This window comes from Lepidothrix coronata, unplaced genomic scaffold (assembly GCF_001604755.1).
Source record: "Lepidothrix coronata isolate B3197 unplaced genomic scaffold, Lepidothrix_coronata-1.0 Scaffold71, whole genome shotgun sequence".
Lineage (NCBI taxonomy): Eukaryota > Metazoa > Chordata > Aves > Passeriformes > Pipridae > Lepidothrix > Lepidothrix coronata.
Genome location: NW_016690251.1, coordinates 4,291,542 through 4,305,030, shown reverse-complemented (window position 1 = coordinate 4,305,030; position 13,489 = coordinate 4,291,542). Strand labels below are relative to the sequence as shown.

The 13,489-nt window shown below is 38.6% G+C and overlaps 1 protein-coding gene across 2 annotated transcripts in view; it reads left to right on the top strand.

The window, feature by feature from the left end:
• The window catches only part of PCSK2 (proprotein convertase subtilisin/kexin type 2), a 108,996-nt gene that overhangs the window by 46,795 nt on the left and 48,712 nt on the right, over window positions 1–13,489 (top strand). For both annotated transcript variants that reach the window (XM_017818969.1, XM_017818971.1), the window contains exons 3-5: window positions 8,307–8,420; window positions 9,789–9,897; window positions 11,495–11,532. In XM_017818969.1, the coding sequence (XP_017674458.1) occupies window positions 8,307–8,420; window positions 9,789–9,897; window positions 11,495–11,532 (261 nt within the window). The remainder of the gene's footprint in view (window positions 1–8,306; window positions 8,421–9,788; window positions 9,898–11,494; window positions 11,533–13,489) is intronic.

Sequence of the window (13,489 nt, the reverse complement as noted above, 5' to 3'; positions counted from 1 at the left end):
AGTTACAGCACAGGACAGAAGGCTGTTTTTAAGTACAGAATCACTTTGGAGATCAGGGAGTCTATTTTCAGCATATGCTGCAGACTTAGTTTAAAGTCTCATCCTCTGCTGACTCAGTTTCCTAAATGATGATGCAGACCTACATAGGTGTTTTGTGAAGCACTTCCAGTGTGTCCATACAGAGTACGCTTAATGTCTGCAGAGCAAATTGGCATCTTGGGAAAGGAAATATATGAAGTTAGAGGTAAAGCTGCTACAAATGATGCTTTATGACTTCAATTGTGTTTGAGCATTAGCACAAATATTCATGCATTTACAAGAAGTCTCTTCCATGTCAGAGCGAGTCAAGGTACACTTCAATAAAAAGTTTAGTTGTCAGTTGAGTCTTCCCTTAGAAACCAAACTGTGCAGATTTTTCTCCAAGTGATATTTTCTCATGGTCCTCACTTATCTGGAGACTGGCTTCGTGAAATAAATTAGCTTAAAATCAACAGAGTTAGAGGAATCTTTAGCCTGTGAGCACTCCTGTTCTCTTGGGATGTATCAGATATTCATCGCTTGTGTGGAAGCAGCAACTGTACTAATGGAATCTTTTAAAAGGAGGTTTTATAAAGAATGGACTATGTAGCACATATCTCCTTGTAGGACCAGTGAGCTGCTGTGAAGTAGGAGGGAAGTCCTTTGCTGGCCAACTGTCCAGGGGTATAAAAAACAGTCACAAATGTTACAGAGAGAATAATCAAATTAGAAGATTCAGCATCATGTGAGCACCTTTCTTCTTTGTACTGCACAGATATAGCCAAAAGGTTTGCAATCTTAAAGATGACCTGGGCCTGATTTTCATTTAAACTAAAACCCTTCTATACCACAGAGAGGCTATGAATGTAACTTAGACCTACTTTGGTTGTCACCTCAAAGGTTGATGATGGCCTTTGTTATAAGAGAAAATCGCTTCGTGAGGAGACTTACTATTGAGAAAGAAGAGGGCAAGGGTTTTTTTCCAACCATGGTGATTTAGGAGAGGCCTGCAGCATGTGGCAGAGGGATGTAAGAGAAGGGAAAACTGACTTGCAGAAACTAATTTTGCAGCTAAGAAGGGAGGATCTGCAGTTGATAATGCCCTACATGCATGAGGCCCAATTTTCTGTCACCAGGCATGCTGTTGTTTATATCCACAATGAGGGGTGGTTATTCTGATTGATTTGGAGAGGCTGATCATTTCTGTGACCCATGTGACTGGTGAGACAGCAAAGTGCAAAATTTACCCACAGGCTGCTGATATAGTGTCCTTGTGGTTTGCAGGCTCCCCAGATCTACTGGAGAGATGTGGTTATAGCCCATTTCCAGGGAATTTAGTTCTTACAGAGATCGTTGATTTTGTAACTAACTGTTTTTTTTTCTGCTGTCTTGCAATAAGATGTTGTCTCTTCTGTCATTATATAGAATAAGAAGCAGGTTTTCATTCCTTTGGAAGTATCTTAAGATTTCAGAAATGCTCCTCCTCTCGTGTTGGCTCATCTAAGCAGTGAAAAAAATTGGAAACAGAGTTCCTAGAATAGCCAGCACCTGCGATAGTGTAGATCCTGATATGTCCCTCATGCCAAACTGAGGAGAGAACAGAAGTGTGAAGCTTGTTCTTGAGACAGTGCACTGCATATCAAGATATCCAGGGCTTTTTCTCTGTCTCAGTCTTTCCCCTTAATAAATTCTATCCTAAAGCAAAAAAATGTTGTCAAAGAGGGCATGATCCTGTGAAAATTTCTGGTTTTATCCAATTGGCATTTTTTCCACTGCAGCCCATCCATGCTCAGCATTCATTTTATGTTGCAGTCTGAACAGCTCACTTGCATTTCAAAGTAGAAGCTAGAGGAGGTATTGATTGCTTAGCTGAGCAGGTTGAATATGATCTGCAGCCTCCTCTTACACATTGATTCCTTGTCTCTTTACTCACTGCTTCCTGAATGTCACTGAACTGTGAGAGGCCTGCTAAATGGACAAAAATATTGATTTCTTTTCCCCTTCTTTTATTTTTTGAAAGCTCCTTATTTACCAAGCACTGAACTAATATGAGGAAAACAAAAGGTCACAAAATAAGGCAGAAGCAAGTCAGTTCTTTCATATTCTTTTAAAAACATATGAACTTGGTTGAATCTGGAGTCCTTTAAATTGTGTTTCCATCAAGAAAGTTTAATGCTTGAGTGGAACCTTTGAGCTTAAGCTGTTCAGCTTCATATTTTACTATTGTCTGATTGATGATGAACTTCTGGGGCTGTTTCCTTAATGGCCATACCTCTGGTCTTATGATTTTCCGTGAATTTTTGCAGAGAAGTTAATGAGGAGTCCCAGCTATGCTAGGATTTCCTGTGGAATGCAATCAGTAAGTCTTTTGTTAGAGTTTATGATGCATTGTTTGTCCCTGTTCTGTTCACCAGGAAGTGTGATATTTTGCAATACCAAGTCCAGAGAGACAGAGAAATAGTTCAAAGAACACCAGGTGAAGTCAAGTAAAAAGGAGAAGACATGCCAAGAGGGATGACTGGAGACAGCAGAAGTGTCCAGAGACTTTAGGATCTGCTGCTGGTCTGTGTAAGCTTAGAAGTGTTTGGGCAGGCAAATGGGGCTGGTTAGAGAAAGTGAAAAATTAGAAGTGGTCCAGAACATCCAAGTGTAATAAGCAAAAAACCCCAGCAGGTCCTTGATACCCAGTGACTCTGTTGCAACTAGTAACAAAACAAAAAAGTAACAGCAAGGTAGAGGGATGGCTAAAAACAATGATAAAGGGATCTGTTTTAAGGGGACATTACTTTTCCTAGAAACCAAAGCAATTCTCATACAGTCTCTGCTTGTCATTATGAAAATAGCCATTTAAAAGCATATAAACCAAGAGTTATGCAAGTATTTTATGGAAAGAGATTTTTAAATTGCAAAAAAGGATTTCTTCCTCTGCGCTTTGATTAGAAGTGGTGGGGAAGGTTGTGTTGATAAACTTTGAAGTTTCTAAGGACTTGTGCTTTAACAGCTGCTACGTCTCTGCTGTAGTGGCTCTAACTGCACCTGCTGAGGAGTGGCAAGATATCCTCGGGCAAGAGTCCCTGTGCGGAACACTCCCCAGGGATTAATGGGTACAGTAGAAGAGGCACTTGAAAGCTCTTACGAATAATCCTCCAGAAACACCTATGTTTAGCAAATCATTGCTAGGTGTGGAGAGATCCATGAGAGCCTTTGAAAGTCATTAGCTTGAGGAGCAGTTGTCATTTGATTAGTCAGTATTGGATGGTCAGCGACACTCACAAGGCCCCTGACATCTGTGCTCATTCTTTCTAGGCCATGAAACAGGCTCAGAAAGATTGAATTCAAGTAGATGGATCCAGCCATGTCACAACAAAAGGCATCAATTTTCTGTGTTGCATTGGCTGGATGGAGTTGAGCAGCTTCACCACCTCAGGTTATAGAAGTGAGCTGTCTCCTTTGCCATTTCAAAGTGCTTCAGTTTTGCTTGGTTTATCTGACTTTAGTTACAGTTCAAGTAGATCTGTACTTTATTTTTGCTAGTGAGGAGCTTCAATGTTATTCCTTTCATTTTGTGGTGGAGAGTCACACAGAACTCAGTTACTTTGTGGCTTTAACAAAAATGTAGAATGTGAGATAGGTGCTACTCTCTGACATTGTATTTCCCTAATATGTACATCTTTTCTGAGGATGGAGTGGATAGTGAAATTAAATGCCTTTTTGTTTACTTAGGAAGAAATCAGAGATGAAAAAGACACACTCATTAACTCTTCATGAGGTTTAGAAGCAGGGGGATGTCATTTTTGGATAATACCCCAAAAAGCTGTTGTATGCACCTGCTATCCCATTCTCATTACTTTTTAAAGAGTTGGCTGTGCATATGACTGTCTCACTTTACCTTCTTTGCCTCTCTCTTTTGTTGCCACCATGTTTCTTTGGATATCAGAAATTAATGATACCAAAAAGTCAGGACAGGTTTCTGCTACCTGAAGGTGATTTCTTTGATGATGTCTTTGTGCTTCTGGACACACTGTTTCAAACCACCTTCAAGGGATGTTGGTCTTCAGTTCAATTTTTGGGGCCTAAGTCTAACCACCAGCCTGACTTCTCCAAAAATACAGGCTATGAGTTTCTAACTTCTTACTTCACTTTCAGGAACAGACCTGTGTTGATCCTGAGACTTTAGAGAATAAAGAACTGTGACTTCCTTTGTTTGATCAACTCATGGCTATATGTTTGGGTTTATTTTTGGAGAAGACAAACATGCCTACTAGATGTCAACAGTTGGGACTGCCTTCTTCCTCTGGAATTTGGCCCAAATTCTCCTGTTCTGAAGTTCTTGATTTCTGAGGTTGGGGTTGTGTGTACTGTTCCACTTTTGTACTTTTGTACACCCACTAGTATAATTTAGTAAATCTGTCATTTATGCTCAGTATAACAGAGTCATTTAACTGCAGGAGCTCACCGCTACAATTAACCCTCTTCCATCAAAATGAGGAGCTGATTATCTTGGCATTCATGGGAGCAGGGAGCACAGTTACAGTGCTGTGGTTTCTGGCCCTCCCAGAGCAGTATTGCAGTCAATTGATTATTTTGCTAATTTGTTCTGCATCGGTATCCTGCTGGTTTATTATCCTCTGAGTGACTTCATGCACCATGCATAAGTACAAGTATATTAAAAATCAATACTTGAACCTTTTTTTTCTTGTAAAGATCTTATCATCCATGGGCTACCTACTTACAACACAGCTAGTAACTTTTTCATGATTTAGTCCTATGCTAATAAAGTAGATGCTTGGATTCTGATCTCTACTTCATCCTCTATCCTAATGAAAAAGGAATAATTAATTAAGAATGAAATAAACAAATGGCTGTTACTGTAGATAAATAAGCCTAATTTTGAGATGGTAAAATTCATGGTATTTTAGTAAGAAAATCTTGTTGCTTCACTAGGCTCTAATAAGTATCATGCTTCACAGGCTTGAATCATTTAGAGACTATTATCAGAAGCCTGAGTCTTATAAATACTGTTTTTCCTGCTCCAGTTAGAGAAACAAGTATTTAAAAGATGTCATGAGGTTATATGGTGCATGGGATTGAGGGCTGGATTCCAGGTCTGAACTCCATACAAGTAGGTGAGATTATGACTGTTACAAGAAGTGAATCTTTTCCAATACTTTTCTAGTGTTGGACATGCAGAGGTGTTGTCTCTTGTATGTGTTGCTGAAGCATTTTGCCTCCGATGTGGTATTTAAATGCATTTTGGTTACTGATGTCATGGGGAGGCCTACGTTTCTTTAAGAAGAAAAGCAAGAAATAGAAGCAGAATCAGATTCATCCCTCTCCTGATCTAGACTAGATATGAAAGCATGAGTTCCCAGCTCTGGGAAAAATACTGCTTTTCTAATATAGATACCCAGTTGGTGAGAAGACTGGGATTTTACTGAGTCAGCTGTCTGCAGCAGTAAATGAGCAGTTTTCAGCTCAGATCATTGGATTTGCATTATCATTTTCCAAGTTTGTTCTTTGGGGATTTTTTTTCTGGAATGTGTGGATGTTACATGCTCTTGGGATTATTTCTTTCTGTACACGTCTTCATGAGGAGAAAAGTAAGTTCTTACCTCGTGATGGCCAGGATCTTCCTACAAGGCAACTGAATGAGGCAATTCGATGTGAGAAGCTACCAGGACCTTACCCAAACCTTTCAATTTATTTCATGACAAAAATGCTTAATTTTTTCTGGATTTGATTGTATGATTTGGATTTGATTTGTCATTTGCAAATGTGATGAAAACCCCCTTGTTTCTATAGTGGAAAAAGAGGGCCCGTAATTTCTGAGGCTGTTATATCTGTGGATGGTAACATCCTGTATGCCCTTTCTCTGACTGAAACATTCAGAAAACAGCCTGCTGAGTTGTTTCGGTTCAGAGAAGGTTATACCTCTTTGAGGGATATATTTCCTTGTCTGAGGAACTTATAGTATAATGTAATATAATAGAAAAGTAAATTATATTTTATTGTGAAGATGGAACAAATCAGACAAATGAGATGATCCTGAAGAGGGAAACCAGCCCATGCTATTTCTGCAAATTGCTCCCCCTCCTTCCTCCAGGTTGTCTTAAAGACAAGCCAGGGTTCCGCAACACTGCTTTTTAATTAGTAGAAATCCTTTTGTACTAAACCCTAATTCAGTGCCTTAATGCAGCAGGTCCTGCAGAGCCAGCAAACTCGTGTGGGAGCACGAATACATGAAATCTTTTTCCCTGGCATCCCTCTGAATGAAGGTTGGCTTCTGTTCCTAGTTATCTTCTGTGGTGACAGCTCGAGGTTTGCAGTGGCAAGCAGGGAGGCAGGGGTGGGAAGGGAGGGAGGGAGGCATAATGACAGGTGATTGCTCTGTTGTCTCCATGGCATCACTGAGCCTTATCTTAGAGGTATCAAGCACTGTGGTTATACCTTTCTTTGCTCTGTACAGCTACCTGGCGCCACTAAGTACACAAAGTGTGGCTCCTGCTTCGTCACTTAGTCACTCTTTCAAACTTATTTTATGTTAGGTTTTTTCTTTACTTTCAATCTGCTACACTTTTAATGAACTTTTATATGTGAACACACATATAAAAGAAAGCACTTACCGATTCAATATTTTACCATTTGCTATCTTTAGTTAAGAAGTTAAAATTCAAACAAGTAGATTGTTAGAAACGTTTGACTTTTCCCGGCACACCGCGCCCCTTCCTGCTCTCTATGAATTGGTATTAGGTTTTTGGGGTTATAATGAAGCAATACAGCTCTGAGGAAAATAGCTTTCAGCCCCCGTCAGTTAGATCCCAGTTTAATCTCTGCCTTAGACACCTCACTGAGCACTGTCTTTTGAGGCTCCTGCTTTAATTAATGGAGACAGAAACACACGTCCAAGAATGACTCAACTGACCTAAGATCTGATTTAGCCTTTGGATGAATTTCTCCTCTGTTGATTTTGACTGACACTGTATATATGAGTTGCTGTGACACAGTGATGTAACTCCTGGATACGCATTTTTAATCTGAAATGCCAAAGCCACAAAGGTGGAAAAGGTTCTCCGAGTTATTAGATTTATTTAATAACCACGCATTCTTTTCAAGAACATGCCTAAGGAAATGTTAGGGGGCTTACTGCCTTCTTACTGCACCTCAAGATGTACTCAGTTTATGGTTTTAAGCACTCCTCTTTGATCAGGAAGGCTAGATTTTTTTGCTTTTTGTTTTTTAAATTAAATGCTGGGACTCTTCATGCTACCTTGTTTTCAGATGTTAGGCTGAAGAGTACAAAATGAGTATGCCAAACTTGACAGCACTTTTGCAAGGTCTGTATGTTAGTACATGTTACAACTCCAATTACAACCATTCAGTAGTCTCCTCTAGAAATGCTCTTTTGCATGGGTACAAGTAAGGTGAGTATGGCATTTGAAGCTCCTGTCTCCAAAGATATTTGTGTGTCTGACTTCTTTTTTTTTCTACAGTGCTTGCTTAAATGTTTTGTGGATTTGCTGTGCATAAAGCAAATGATTTCTAAAAAAACTATGGCTACTTGTGTTTCATAATCTGTATTTTTGTATCTTACAAAAGAGCCAGTTTGATCAGTTTAGTGGCTCTCTTGCCATGTAGTTTTTCTTGCCAATGTATTTATTTATCACTTTTATATTGCAAGGATAATCCCTGAAAGAAGATCTCTTTCAAGGCACATTTTTGAGAGCCTCAGGAGTATGATGAAAGTGCACACCACCAGATTTTTTTCTCCTAGCAAACCTCTTTGGCAGGAAAGGCTATCTAATGCTTTGATAATGCCCTGGAGAAAAATTTTTAAAAAGTAAAAATGCAGTTGAGACCTGCATCCTCATTTTACCAAATGTCTGCAGCTTGGAACTGTGGCATATTTGGAATTAGTTAAATAATTTTAGGTTCTATTTCGGTGGCAATGAAAAATAAAAGTATGGCAAGAAAATTGATGATGATAATGATGCCTGGATAGGGGCTTGCTCTTACACTGATTGTTTGGTGTCTAAAACATGCTCATGTTGTAGCTTTCCTTCAGATAAGACACTCTGAGTGTCCCTTTCCCTCATAGCTGGCAGTAGTCCTGGAGTTCTCTACCTCTTTGTGAATTTTGACTGAAATCAATCGCCAGTTTAGAAGTTGCAAAGGAATGACACAGACACAAATAGCGTGATTTCATAACCCTTATCTCTCATGAAAGAAAGATTAAAAAAGCTTCATGGTCAAGAATGTTGAGCTAAAGATGTAAAAATTAACTCTTCCAGGTGAGGAAAGCTGTGCAACAGGAGGGCTTCAGCAGAAGGAAGAGAGGATATAGAGATATCAATGACATTGACATCAACATGAACGACCCTTTATTTACAAAGCAATGGTACCTGGTAAGTTTTGAAAGAAAATCACAGTGATCATACCTAAATAATTGTCATTCAAGCCATTCTGTGCTGCTGCAATGTTTTACAAGAGTTCTTTCCACCTATACCACGAGAACTTGGGAATGGATCCAAGCCTCTGTTGTGTTGTTTTTAATTGTACCCCTTTTATACTGGGAAGACCCAGCATGTTTCAAGAGCTAAATTTCATTTCAGTCAATGGAAAGGTCCTTAGAAGGCTTGAAAGAGAACTGTATTGATGTCCTGTGGGCATTCCTGGTGTGCTGATGTGATCCCTAAAACTGCACATGAATCATATCTTTGATCTGATGCCAGGTAAAATATTGTTATAGACTTAGAACAAAAAGTTCTGGTATCTTGGCTAGCAAAAGTTTAGGGTTTTATTTTCTTATGGAAATTTGAATATTAATTGATTTTCTTCTGTCAGACTCAGAACAGCTGAAAAATGATGAATTTTGTCATCATTTGTCATCAAGCTAATGTCAAAAGAAATTAATATTTTTCTAAATTGTTTCATTTTTAATGTGTCATATTTTATAGGGAGAAGTCTTTAGTCTTAAAGGATAAATCATATTTTTATGTGAAAGTAAAGAAATTTCTATGAGTATTAAAATGATTTTTCTATTTAAAAAGTTGATAAAGTAATTCTGGTCAGTTTTAACGTTGCAATCTATTTATGATACTTAAAAAATGCAGTACTGCCTCATTAACTTTAGAAGGGTCTTTTTGCTTAAGAGCAATGTTTCTTATTCTCTTTTCTCTTAATCCATTTCTTACGTTTTATGAATCCATCCAGTATGGCTGTGGGTTTTTTTCATAAGGCAAGAGTTTTCAGATGAATGGGGGCACATTAGCGTGGATGGGATTTCATCCTTGATGAGTTGATAAAATAAAGTGTGGATTTTTTTTCTGGTACTTCATCAAAATATTGCAGTGATAAAAAATAACAAAAAATTTAGGAAGCTATGTAGTAGATCCTTGCTTTCAAGAGAAAAGGATTTCCTACTCGTAAGTAAGTTCTCTGTAAAATCCATTGGTGTAACTTTTTTCTGGATTGACCCACTGGCTTGACATGCTTAAGCAGAAAAGTCTTTTTTGGAGTCCAAAAGATTCAGTGTTTAACCAAATCTTATAAACCACAAAAAATTGAATTTACCCAGTATTGGGTTTTTTAGGGTTTTTTCCAGTTGCATTGTTGCAGTAGATATGATTATGTACAGATGTGCACCCCAAAACAAATGGGATATATTTTCCGTACCAAAAGTACATGCAAAGACATAAAGAAAAATTCCGTTGCTGTGGGAATGTGTCAGTCAAGTAAAAAAAGCTATTTTTCTTTTTCACTGATGTTATTAGATTAACACTGGTCAAGCAGATGGGACTCCTGGACTTGACCTTAATGTAGCTGAAGCATGGGAGCTGGGATACACAGGGAAGGGAGTAACCATAGGAATTATGGATGATGGTAAGTGAAGACTGAGTGCTAATTTAATATTTTTAAGTAGCTTTTTTTCATGTAGTCAAAGTCAAAAACAATATTAAAAAGTAATAGTAGATTGCTTATAGTGGTGAGACTATTAACCTCCATAAAGACTTTGAGATCTTCAGGGAAAATATGATATACAAAGACTTCACTAGGGATACCGGGGCATGGATATCCAAATATTAAAAGCAGTTTGAAATTTTCACTCAGATATCTTCCAGGGCAAACTGTAATGGCCCTTGAGCCAAAGTAAAAACTCCCCTTAACTTCTGTAGGCACTGACTAGGGGATGTAATTGCTCTGCAAAAAATACTTAAGAAAATGTTTTCTGGGTTACATTATTCTCAAAGTCATACTTGACAGCTGAAATAATTGAACACTTTCATGCTGAATGTCAATGAAGATCTGCATATTAAATATATTACTAATTTGAGGCTTAGTTTAGGAAAGATGAACACAAAAGTTACAGTTGAAGTTATAGTTGTTCTACTTATGGGTTCCTTGCTGAAGTACGGGAATTCTGTGCAATCTCTCAACACTTTTCTTTGGAATAAATTTTGAATATTTTCCTTTTATGAAGAATGAATTATATAAAAAATAAATAACTAAAATATTTGAATCCACATATGTTTTCTAGGGTCAACTGAGATCTGTCCTCACTTACTTCTGTTCCTCGTTTGCTTACTCCTAAGACAAGGTTTTTGTGGAAATAAGAAAGTAAACTGGATACTAGGAAGAAATTCTTTATTGTGTGGGTGGTGAGATACTGGAACAGGTTGCCCAGGGAGGTTGTGGGTGCCCCAACCCTGGAAGTGTTCAAGGCCAGGTTGGATAAGGCCTTGAGCAACCTGGTCTGTATATTGATGAAAGATCAATCTCGTGGGAGAGATGATCTCTAATGTGTCACAATTTCATTGATCCCAGAGAGGCAGGACTTGGCTTTCAGATTATGACTGTGATGGGAATGATGGCAAACTATTCAAGCTTCAGGTCAAATTAAGCCGAATGCCCATCAGATACAGCTTTTAGAGAAAGCTTTGCCTTATAATTTGTTTCCAGTAACTCCAGAAAAGACGGCCTGAATAACAGGATTCTTTACTGAGGCTTTTGTTGCCCATTTACCATTTGGATCAGTAAGGTACAAGGGTCTCTTCATAGAAATCTAGTGCTAAGGACACTACAAAATTGGAGATAATCTCTCATCAGAATAACCATGATGATATGGCATTCTCATTGCAAATAAAATAGAGCTTATAATGGTGTTGTGGTTGGAGAGACACAACAGAGTAATAATGAAAATGTAATATGGGATTGCTGGCCATTTCTTTGTTTGTTTTAACTGAATATGTAATAGCTCAGGTTATCCCATTTGAATGTAGATCTGCTGCTTCTGTTATACCTTCCACTGGGATTTGTACATTTGCCGTTAGAATGAGTATATTCCACACCAGTGCCCTGTTACAGTCTTTGCCATGATCATTTTCCTATGGTTGCAAGGGAATCTTGTCCTGTGATCATTTGAAAATTTTTTTTGAAAGTTGTAACCGTTGGTTTCTGTTCTGTCATTGTCTTATTGCAGGAATTGATTATCTGCATCCAGATCTTGCATCAAATTACGTAAGTAAACGCTGACCTTTTCTGTAAAATGTGGATTTTCTTATTATAGTTCCTCTGCTACAAAATTTAAACAGTGAGTAGACCAGCAGTGTACAGCTGAACTTCTGATCTTACAATGATGAATTTCCCATTGAAAGAAGCAGACTGAAAATGGGACTGCCTATGCAAGGAATGGCAAGGTGACAAGGCTCTTTGTGAGGAATGACAGTGCTACATCACATTGCATAAGCTACAGCTTGCAATATTGGATTTGGGACAGAATGAGTAACCTGTGAATTGGCTCTAAATCCTACTATTAAGATGCAGAATGCTGCTGTCACTTGGAGGGCCGTGGAGCTGTGGGATGTGGCAAGGCTTTTAAAAGCCTACAGGAACAGTTTAATTCCTTACTAACAGGTGTTTTGATCCAGTGCTTCAAAGCACATGCAGGGCAGATTGTGTGTTCTCAGCACATACTGTGCCGGTTGATTGTTCCTCAAGCCTCAGATTTCATACCTTTGGACTAGAGATTTTCATATTTCTTAACTCTTCCAGGCTCTCTCCAACCCCCTGTTGACGCTGGCACTCCTATCTCCAGGTGCCTACAAGGGCTCCCAGCACCCATGGGCTGCTCTGGCACTGTGCTTGTGCCAATTCCTTGGGCCATGGGCAACAAGAGGCTCCTTGCCAGGGGAGTTGGAGTGTCTCTGCTTGAGGTCTTGCTTTTCTCCTACAGTCAGTGTCTTCCTGAGGGAAGCCCAGGCTGCTTCAGCTGAGCAATGCAGTTTAGTTTGCAATTGCAACTCAATGAAAAAAAGAACAAAGACAGCTGGAGATTTTGATACAAATATGAGCCATTCAGATAGAACAGCTCCAAAATCAGAAAGGCAGTTATTTTTACATACTTGCAGATTGGAAACTAATAATACACAGAATGAAAACCTATTTGTTGTTGCAAGTACCAAAGCACATTTGGTAGATAATAAATGGCTATAGAAGGTGTTTGTGTTGCACAAGGATTCCGGAAAACAGCTGACCACAGAGTGCAGATTAGCCAGTTTCACTTCTTTTGAACTGGCTTAATAACTTGATGATAGCTAATTAAACCCTATGCCCCGACAGCAAAATTCTCTCCCAAGAGAAATAATTCAGTAGGATGTTCCCAGAAGGATGTTCCCATAAATTGATAGAAATAAAGAAGATTGTAAAAGACAGCCTTTTTCTTTGCAAGAATTGTGCTCTGTATATATTCTAGAATGTGATGTGGGCACAGCACATGCTCTACACTCACTTTTCAGCAGCAGACATAGACAGAGAATGTGGGAATATTATTTTTCCAAAAATCATATTTCAAATAAACAAGCAAAAAGTCTGTACAACGTATGTAATGTAACAGTTCTGTTGTTAACAGTGAATTTAGGATTATGCCCAGAAACCAAGAATAGATTTCACTGTAATACAGTATTTTCTCTTTAAATTCCAAAAATATTTTCTGTTTGATGGATTCAATTTGTCAGGCTTGGCAGAAATGTATTGTTTTTAGAGTGGCATTAGTGAGTGTTCTGGAAATGAATGGAAAATGACACAGGGAATGACTGTGCACAGACATGATGATAGAAATCATGAAATAATGGAGCTAGAGAGAAATCTGAGGATTGAGAAAAGAGATATTGGGGTGAAAATTGAAGAAGAAAAGCTGTCTGGGCATGGGGACAGCAAACCTTTAATGGCAGTCATGAAAGACTTGTGAGGAGACTGACCTTGAGATGAGAATCTGAAAAGGTTTGTGTAGGATTGACTTTGTCCAAGCAAGGAGAGGTTCTGTAGTGGAGCAGTGATCAGGCTGTGGAGGGATACAAGAAGATTGTCTGGCCAATACAAGTTGCAGAATTAGGCAACAAGGATAAGACAGTCATTAAAGGAGCAGCAGAAACCCCACATGAAAAATCACAGTCTTAAAGGAGATAACACCCCAATG